The sequence below is a fragment of the Quercus suber genome, unplaced genomic scaffold (genome assembly GCF_002906115.3).
Source record: "Quercus suber isolate HL8 unplaced genomic scaffold, Cork oak 2.0 scaffold_611, whole genome shotgun sequence".
NCBI classification, from domain to species: Eukaryota; Viridiplantae; Streptophyta; class Magnoliopsida; order Fagales; family Fagaceae; genus Quercus; species Quercus suber.
This window is the reverse complement of record NW_027070054.1, coordinates 354,801-365,383: the sequence shown is the minus strand read 5'-3', so window position 1 is coordinate 365,383 and position 10,583 is coordinate 354,801. Positions and strand designations below refer to the sequence as shown.

The 10,583-nt window shown below is 38.0% G+C and overlaps 1 protein-coding gene across 1 annotated transcript; it reads right to left on the bottom strand.

Moving 5' to 3' along the window:
* Positions 1–6,093: 6,093 nt before the first annotated feature.
* On the bottom strand, positions 6,094–7,575 carry LOC136064023 (uncharacterized). The gene is made up of 2 exons (XM_065765156.1): positions 6,831–7,575; positions 6,094–6,680 (listed from the first exon to the last, which is right to left on the bottom strand). The coding sequence occupies exons 1-2, from the start codon at positions 7,573–7,575 to the stop codon at positions 6,094–6,096; spliced, it is 1,332 nt and encodes a 443-aa protein (XP_065621228.1).
* Between the last annotated feature and the right edge of the window lie 3,008 nt (positions 7,576–10,583).

The window sequence follows — 10,583 nt, the reverse complement described above, 5'->3', positions numbered from 1 at the left end:
GGAATAATAATAATACTTATACTTATACCACTAGTAAGTGGATTATTATGGCTTTCTCGACAGAGAGGAAGAACAAGGGAAAAGCTCCTGCACATGATTATTCTTAAAACAAAAGGCTCCCAGCGGGACAACCTTTTAAAATGCATGAAGGTGCATCTTCTCTAGCTTACCGGATTCCGCTATAGCCCATAGCATCAACTAATAACCATTGGTTCCTTCCAAATTGCTTCCCTAAGCACCAAAAGACCTTCTCACAGACGTGGGTATGGTGAGAAAAGGATTTGGTCAAGAACCTCTCAAGGATGTATCAATGGAGAGGGTGAGAGTAGAGGAATTTGAAGAGTCTCTTAGGTGAAGATTGTAGATGAATCAATCTTGTTTTTCTCTAGAGTTTTTCTCTCAAAATTCTCTCTGGAAGCTCTCTATATTTCGTGGGTTTAAGGGGTATTTATACTTGGGTGAGAAAGGAATGCGAAGAGTCAGTTTTTCCCAAACAAGGTTGGTTGGTGGCTTGGCCTCGCGACTTGACTGAGTCGCGAGTTCAAGCTGCGAGACAACAGAACGGCCAGGCTGGACCTTTTGTCTTGTAGTGCACCAGCTGGCGTGACTATTCATCTTCTTGCATGCTTCACACGTGTGCTGCAATTGGCGGCTTGTTAGTCGCGAGTCACCCGCGAGTCCCAGCCGCGAATCCCTGCATCCTTGCACAAACTTGAGCATTTCTTCACACTCTCACACTTACTACCCTTACATGAATCCCACCTAAATACAGGGTTTCTAAGTGTTGAAATACAAGCAAATTGGCACAGAATAAAGCCAACAAGATGGTTGATTAAATTCAACCTTACAATCTCCCCCTTTGGCTATTTCGTGACAAAACCCTACAACAAAATCTAGACTTAACGCGTGAGTTGGGAATAGTTGGAAAACTCACTCACACCTAACTCTAGAATCTATGAAGCTCTTGAACCATAAGAACAAGTATCTCCTGAAACACAACAACACAATCTGATCATTGTATACAGAAAACTTGTAATGCATATGGAGCAAGCACAAAGCGATCAAGCAAGATGGAAATAAGAAATAAACAATGGCTTGACCAAAAAGGAACAATCACTATACATAGTGATCATAATACTCATTCACACACAAAATGAACATCCGGACATGCAAGCTAATAAGCTTATTTGCAAAGTATTATTTGCATGTCCAACACTCAACCAATGCATAAAACATATATGCATCTAGGAACAAGATCCTACAAGGGCACAAGAGTGGTGTACTTAAAGAAAAAGCATGACATTTAACATTAAGTACTAACGCTACAAAGCATGGGTACATAAACCTTAAAAGCTTACAAAACCAACAGGTACAAACCAGTAAAAGAAAATTGAATAACATCTTAAGTATTAATAAACCAAAGTTTCAAACTTTTAAACCAACATTTTAACCATAGTGTATCAAAACCATAATGAGAGCATTAACCAAACATAACATAAAGTAAAAACTGAAACATAAACTGAATAAACACTGTTTATGGCATGCTTCCCCTTAAAATGGCACTCCCTTTCAAGAGCTATCCCAAAAATTCTCCCCCTTTTTGACCGGAATGGCCAAAGGGTCACTGCTGGGTGTGAAGATTGTCAAACTTGGCTGAAAGTATGTTGAGCTGATCTTGAATTGCTGTCATCCTATTAGTATGCTCATTCTGAACTTCTCTAAGTCCATCAATCCTCTCCAGGATGATCTGAAATGCATCTGGAGGTGCAGCTGATGAGGTTGAAGCTCTGCTCCTCTTGCCTCTGCTTCTGGGTGTGGATGTCTGTCCTGCAGCCTCTGCTTTAGTTTCCATAGGATCACCTTCTCCTTGGTCACCTACCTCTTCATCACTTGGAAGACGAACTTGTATCCTTGTGATGGTGAATTTGTTTATTGCTGACAGTGAAGTCATGAGACTGATATCTTGAGGGATTGCAACACCTTTTGCTCTGAACAATCTCATGAGAAGACTAGGAAAGATCAGCTTGGGCCTAGAGGTGGTTCTGGTCTCTTCCACAATTGTGTCAAATATGTGAGAGCTGATGTCAATGAAGGTTTTCTCCTTGAGTTCCATGAGGAAGATAGCTCCGGCATTAGTAAGTGTTATTAGCTTCCTTATTGGATACAAATTGAACATCATGATGGTGGTCAGACACCTCATGTCAACAGGAAAGACATTAGTGTTGAGACATCTCCCTTCTTTAACACCACTAATCCGAGTTTAGACAGTGTCTAAAGATAATATCCTGTCTTTGTAATTGGTGAAATCATGATCTTCTAATCCCTCAAGCCCTAGAACCTCATCAATATCATGAGCATCTATGGTGAACTCATGTCCTCTTATCTAGCAGTTCAGCTCATCCTCCCTTATGCTCACATTTGCATAGAATTCCCTTATTAAAGGCTCACACACTGCAGGTAGGTCACCCAGTAACCTATCCCATCCTCTGCCTTCAAAGCATTTTGGAATGAAGGTATCCTTGAAATCATTTAAATCCACAAACCTCTCCTGGATAATTGTTCCCTTCATGAAAGAATCTATGTATCTCTCAAAGTGCTGAACTGACCTAAATAGGTTGTGGTTGATTTTTAATCTTTTGTCAGCCTTTTTAGCAGGAGTCTTCTTCTTTGTAAGTGTGGGAGCCATCTGAAAACAAGCAGAAAAGGCCACAACACAATGCATAATATATGAACACAACCATTAGTACAATGTTAGTGGTATAGAGAAGAACATAAGATCAAACCAATACTAAGACCATATACAACTTAAAACAAACATTGAAAGAGATAGTTCATAAAATTGCACAACTCAGAGAAAGATATCAATGATTAAAGAGCACATCAACTCCAACAAAAACACTTTAGGCTCAATCAAACCACAGACTTCAACAAACAATAAACAACTGTAATGCAACAGTGTAAGCCACATTCATAAGAAATATGTCTATCAGACATATTTTAATGAGTATGAGATGTTCAAACCAACATGGAGCAGTCAATGATCTCAAGACAACATCAACGGACATTTTGGCATTTTACCCCTTATTTATTTATTTATTTATTTGGCATTATGCCCCTGTTTCGAAACTATATAGGTGCGTGTCCCTGTTTTGATACTCAATGACCCTAAATTGAGTTATGCTCGATCAAACTTAAAAAAAAAAAAAAAAAAATTGCATGAACTCAAGTTCCTAGAAATCAAGTTCCATGCAAAAAAATTTTTAGTTTCATCGCCCCATACAAGGTTCAGGGAGCCCTATAGTGGCGTTTTTTAATCCCTATAGTGACGTTTTAAAGCCCTATAGCGGCGTTTTCCAGCAATTTTTTTTTTCTAAGTGTAATTGTCCCATGGCAGGTTCAGGGAGTCCTATAGTGGCGTTTTTAAGCCCTATAGTGACGTTTTAAAGCCCTATAGTGGCATTTTCCTGCAATTTTTTTTTTTCCTAAGTGTGATTGTCCCATGGTAGGTTTAGGGAGCCCTATAGTGGTGTTTTTAAGCCCTATAATGATGTTTTGGAACTCGATTTCCATAAAATCAAGTTCTATGCAATTTTTTGTTTTTTGTTTTCTTTTTTTTTTAAATTTGATCGGGCATAACTCGATTTTAAACCAATCAAGTACTTTAAGTAACCCGATTTTAGGGTTATCGAGTATCGAAACAGGGGCACACACCTATATAGTCTCGAAATAGGGGCATAATGCCAAATATTTTTTCCCAAAGGGGCAAAAGGCCAGAATGTCCCAACATCAACACACATAATATCCATAGACAATAGCAATAGTGAAGAGACAAAAAAAATCCACTCAACATGAGTAAACTAACCTCACAGACAAAACAAAGCACAAAAAAACCCAATCACATAGCAAATGACATGTAGACAGATAAACATGGGTAAAAAAAATTCACAGATTAGACTAAAATCACTGTCACTGAAACTAAGCATGATAATAATCAAAAATAGAAAAATATGAACAAGATATTACCAAAACCAAACATCAAAACTCAACCAACCATTAACCCAAACCATGTTCGAACATTATATTTCTCAAAAACCAAAAAACACTTTAGAAATCAAGAAAATATAACCAAAATCATGAAATATGCAATGAGAAATAGGAAACCTATACCTTTTTCTTGGAGATTTGGTGTTGAAAAGATGCACAAATGGAGGTTTAAGAGAGAGACACGGTGAGTTTGAGAGGTTTTTGAAATGGGGAAGACAATGAACAGTCACGAAAATTCGAGGGAAAAACTGAAATGATTTAAAAACTGTCTTTAAAACGCAAAACACGCATTTTTCTCGACTAGATTAAGTCGTCAGAAAGTCACTATGGTAAGTCGCAAAACACTTTGAAAAAAAATTCTTGAAAAATTTTCTAAGTGTTTTTCGCGACTGGAAGGTCTACCCGCGAAAGAGTCGCAAGGTGAGCCGCGAAAATCTCTGTGTACCCCTTGCGACTGGACCTTCCACCCGCAAACAAGTCGCCACACTGAGCCGCGAGAATCAGCAAAACTAAAATTTTGAAAAATATTCTAAGTATTTTTTGCAACTGAGTCCTTGACTCGCCAGTGAGCCACGAAAATCTCGCAGTGGGCTCGCGACTGGGGCATGCGGTTGGGCCAACCTGCGACTGAGTCGCTAGAATAGGGCAACACTGTTTTTGAAATTTTGACACTTTTGTAAAAACAAAATACTTTCCAAAAACAAGCTAAAATACTCAAAAATATTTTTATGTTTGATCAACAAAGATTGAGCATGTGAAAACACATTTAAACAAGTACAATCACACAAATGAATATGACATTCATTGAACATAGACTTGTGTGCTGTGTGTGAATATCAAAAATGAGATAGTCCTTAGTCCAATGTGAAGCTTCAATGATCAATTGAATCGAGGCATACACGACTAGCACTAGATAATGTGACCCATCTCAATATAGAAGTATGTATATATGACCTCCCACATAAACTTGATAACATTTCTTTGAAGCTTTTCATTTTGCTCCATACACATCATATCATTTGATCACTTTGAATCAATACATCTCATTGTGAGATTGATGCCTGAAATTTTTGATATTTCAATTTGATGAATTAGCCTTTGGAATTTTGGGCATCACACATTTTTATTTTTGGTCGCTTTCCCTTTTTCCTAGTCAAATACTAGTATGTGCGATAGGTTTGCAGCTCAATATCTCTTTTCATTTGGAGATTTACATTTGGTGAGCTCTTTAATTAAAAGCAATAAAATAAAAGTGGAAAGATATATAGGCACAAGTCTATGCATGTCTCAAGATCAACAAAACCATTCACTAATCATTCATGACAAGGTTGAAGATCTATTTACAACAGTCACATAGATTTCATGATTTCTCCCATAATGATATGAGTACATAAGAAACAAGCTATGCTCGTCGATGCATTAAGCCATTAGTACAAAGGTACAAGGCAAAACATGTTTTGAGACAAAACTCAACAAAGTCGATCAAACTTTTTGAATTTTCTACTTTTTATGTGTTTTTGAATTTTTGACACAAAAGCAGTAAAAGATTGATAAAAAACAAACAAAAAGACAATGTAAAAACATATTAAAGTTAAAACACACAATCAAACAAATATTCAACACTCATGAGCAACAAGAAAATTAACAAACATAATCACAAAGCATAGGAAGAATTAATGCATGGACATGTTATAATGCTTATGCATGAGTACCCTTCGTCACCCACACGTCACGTGCGTTTGGGGTGATATCCTTGACGGATTGGGTACGAGAGTTAGGACTTTCAAACCTTCTTGTGAAGCTTTCCAAGCAAGTGGTGAAGGCACTGATCATCTTCATCATGTCCATCATTTCGGGATCACGGTTTTGACTTCTTGGTTGCTTACCACCCCAAGACCTCTTGTCATTTCTTCTTCCTCATGATTGAGGAGCGCTTGCATTGTTTAACTCTCTCAGCTTATGACAGTTGGGTCTGGTATGTCCTTGCAATCCACAATAGTGACAAATATGATTCGTTCTAGGACCCCATTGTGATCTTGGAAGTGATCTTCATCTAGCTTCAAATCTGGCTTCTGATTGATTACGGGACTTATTTAACACTTGTTGATCAGCCACATTCTTCTTCTTCTTTTCAGCCTTAACTTTCTCAGGAATAGGCTCTTCTACAACTGTATCTTTGGCCTTCACAAACTTCACTTCTTTGGTGACATTGGCTGATGAGCTGCTCCCTCCGGTATATCCCAACCCAGATTTATCTGAGAAGTGTTTTTGAGATGAAATAAAATCTTCTAGCTTCTTGGAGGAGACCCTTTCTATCTTGGCATGTGCTTGCACTACCTCTTGCTCAAGAAATCTCACTTTTGTGTAAGCTTCTGATAGCTCACCATTTAGTGTTTCAATCTCAAACTTTGATTCCTTATATCTGACTAAGAGACTTCTGTAGTCCTCCTCGGCTTTTTTCATCTTCTTCATAGCCGCCTTCGCCACCCTTGCATACTCTCCTGATTTCTCAAGAAGTAAGGTGTAATCCTCTTCAGCATCTGATTCTTCCACAATCCCTATGGATTCTTTTGAGGACTCAACATGATCAATAGTCATAAATGGGGAGTAATTTCCTTCTCCGTCATAGCTATCCTCTGAATCAGAATTTGATGAATCTGAGTCACTTAGAGTAGTGGCATAGACCTTGCCCTTTGATTTCAAATAATTGGGACATTCTTTCTTGAAATGTCCATGTCCATTGCACTCGAAGCATGTGATACCTTGAGAAGGTTAGGATTCTCTACCATTTTTCCTTCTGAATTCCCTTTTCTCCTTCCCGAAATTTTGAAATTTCCCTTTGTCACCAGATTTCCCACTGTTCTTGAGTTTTAAGAACTTCCGAAAGTTTTTCACAAGGTACGCCACATCTTTATCTACAGCATCTTCATTCGAAGAGTCATGAGATACTACCCTCTCATCAATTGTCTTAAGAGCAAGAGATTTGCTTTTCTTTTGCGTGGGTAGTGACAATTCATATGTCTGCAATGAACCAACCAACTCTTCAACTTTAATGTCATCAAGATCCTTGCTCTCTTCAATGGCTGTTACTTTGGCACGGAAGCTTTCCGGCAGTGATCGAAGGATCTTCCTTACTATTTTAGAATCCTCCGTCTTTTCCCCCAAATTGAATTTGTCGACGACCACCTTGTTCAGCTTACTATAAAAAGAGTCAAAGGACTCATCCTCGCTCATCTTGAGCTCCTCAAAGTGAGTGGTCAACATCTGTAATTTGGTGTCTTTCACTTTCTTTGTTCCTTCATAAGTAGTCTCCAGAATCTCCCATGCTTCTTTAGCAATAGTGATATGTGAAATCCTGTGAAATTCTTCTGGAAAGACACCACAGAAAATAGCATTCAAGGCTTTACTGTTAGCATTAGCCGCCGCAAGAGCTGCCTTATCCCAAGTGGATTTGGCAGCCTCCAGCTTAGTCCAACCAACTTCAACTGCATCCCACACAGCATCATCAATAGAACACAAAAGTGCCCCCATTCGAACTTTCCAAAATGCATAATTATTATCATAAAAAAATGGTGGCACATTTAAAGATTGAGACCTATCCATCTCAATACAGGGTCAGGGATCGCACTAAGGTGTTTAAACCACAACAAGTGCACCTACTCTGATACCAATTGAATGTTCAAATAGCGTTGAAAACACTATGTACCTAAGCCCTCCAAGCTTCTTGCTCCAATGAGGTTGCGCCGAACCTTTTTATTCTCTAGCTTACTGGATTCCGCTATAGCCCATAGCATCAACCAATAACCATTGGTTCCTTCCAAACTGCTTCCCTAAGCACTAAAAAACCTTCTCACAGATGTGGGTATGGTGAGAAAAGAATTTGGTCAAGAACCTCTCAAGGTTGTATCAATGGAGAGTGTGAGAGTAGAGGAATTTGGAGAGTCTCTTAGATGAAGATTATAGATGAATCAATCTTGTTTTTCTCTAGGGTTTCTCTCTCAAAATTCTCTCTGGAAGCTCTCTACATTTCGTGGATTTAAGGGGTATTTATACTTGGGTGAGAAAGGAATGCGAAGAGTCAATTTTTCCCAAACAGGGCTGGTTGGCGGCTTGGCTTTGCGACTTGACTGAGTCGCCAGTTCAAGCTGCGAGATAATAGAACGGCTAGGCTGGACCTTTTGTCCTGTAGTGCACTAGCTGGCGTGACTGTTCATCTTCTCGCACGCTTCACACATGTGCTTTAGTTGGCGGCTTGCTAGTCGTGAGTCACCCGCGAGTCCCAGCCGCAAATCCTTGCATCCTTGCACAAACTTGAACATTTCTTCACACTCTCTCACTCACTACCTTTACATGAATCCCACCTAAATACAGGGTTTCTAAGTGTTGAAATACAAGCAAATTGGCATGGAATAAAACCAACAAGATGGTTGATTAAATTCAACCTTACAAAAAAGATTTTTATATTCCTCCATTTAAAAGGAGTAATAAAGAGTTGGAGGCTAATATTGCTATGATAGACAAAAGTAAAAATTCTGATGTTAATGCTGAAATTTCTAAACCTATGTCTAAACTTCTCCAAGGAAGAATAAAAATTCTGAATTTGTCCCCACTTGTCATCATTGTCATATTGTAGGTCATATTAGGCCAAATTGTCCTAAATTAAGGTCTTTGTCAACCTCTAAGGTTATACCTCCTTCTAGGAAGCATAGTAGTTCTAAAACTACTCATGTTTGTCACTAATGTGGTGTTTCTGGTCACACTCGTCCTAATTGTTTCAAGTTTTTTTCACATAAGCGAGTGTCAAATAGGTCTTATCCTTTGTCAAATAGGACAAGTGCCTTTTCATCTTCACGGCCAAGGACTCGTGCTATGTGGGTGATAAAGGATCCTAAGACTTAATCGTCTTTCTGTTTGTCCTTTACTTGAATTCTTTCTATCTAAAGTTGGACTTTCTTACTTAATTTCTTATTTGTTTTTGGAATCATGTTTTCATGCATTTGCATCTAGTTTTATGTTTTGCTTTGTTTAACATGTTTTTGTTTGTCTGTTTTCAATTTTGCTTTATTTATTTTTTTTATAAAAATTTTAAAAAAAATTGAAAAATAAAAAAAATACAAAAACAGTGCGTATTTTGTGTACATTGGTACTTGTGTACCTTGAATGGCCATTGAAACAAAATTTTCTAAACTTTGTATCTTTCGTAGCTTAGATGAGCATTTCTATGTACAATTAAGCAAATGAGCTTTGTGGCTCGTGTTTGTGATGAGTAAGATTAAGTAATCTCTTGTACTTAACACTCGTATCACTCTTTTTGATGGGAAAGACTAGAAAATCTAAAGAGAAATGCATAAATAACCATCTTATCACTATTGCCCGCCAATCATGAAATGACATCTGTATGCTTCAGCATAGCAAAAGTGCAATGTCAAGAGCTTAACATAATTAGGTATTTTTTTTTCTATCTCTTCTATGCCCATGCATGATATGCTTAACAAAAGAAAATATGCAAAGAAAAATAAAAAGCAAAAAGAATCAAAATGCTTTATATATGATTGCAAGCGTGTCTTCCAGGAGATGTGGGAGTTATAGGATGTACCTCGAAGGTGATAGTCCCCATCAAATAGTTATGATTGTGTGTGAGTTAAAGTGATTTTCTCAAATCTCAAATTGTTATAACATGTAGACACTTATGCAATCTTGCGTTGTTTTTCACACACAACATGCAATAGTCTTTGCTACTCTTGATACACGTGCAGGGACAATATGATTTAGCCATCACAAGGAATACATGTGTTAATGTATGCTCACTAAACTATCTTGACTTGTTTTTGAAATATAAAATTGGTTAGACTTGTTTAGTGAGTGTGTGTGTTTTGGATCTAAATGCTTGACATTTTTCTTGTTGAGAGATGATTTTGAAAACTTAAAAATGTTGTTTGGATCTTTGGTTGAGTAGCTTGCTTGATTGCATTCATTTCTGTGTTTTTCTATTCTTTGTGAAAGCTCGAAAATGTGTCGAAAACACACGAGTAGTTTAGACCCCCAAATTAAAGTTACGGCTTGGTTGATTTTATACTAACTTAATACTAAGTGCAGAATAGTGTAAACACAAGCGTATAAGCAAGATAACTACTCTAATCCATATTTAAAGCAACACAACAGTAAAAATAAAATGAACAAGAGTAGGGAAGAGAGATGCAAACACAGATAACACCGAGACGTGTTATCGAAGAGGAAACCGAAGAACTCGGCGAAAAACCTCTCCGCCACCCTCCAAGCGGAAATCGATCCACTAGACAATAAGTTGGGATACATGGGTTAGCAAGAAACCCTCCAAGCCTAATCTACCCGATGTACCTAAGCCCTCCAAGCTCCTACTCCAACAAGGCTTCTCGGAACCGTGTCTTGTCTTAGTTCTCCGGATCCTGCAACAAGCTCCATGTTGCATCTGCCATCATCAGCTTCTTCTAATGCTTCCCAGTAGCACCAAAACGTCACTTCACACTTTGAAAGGGTATGGTAAGTGTTTGGGCTATCAA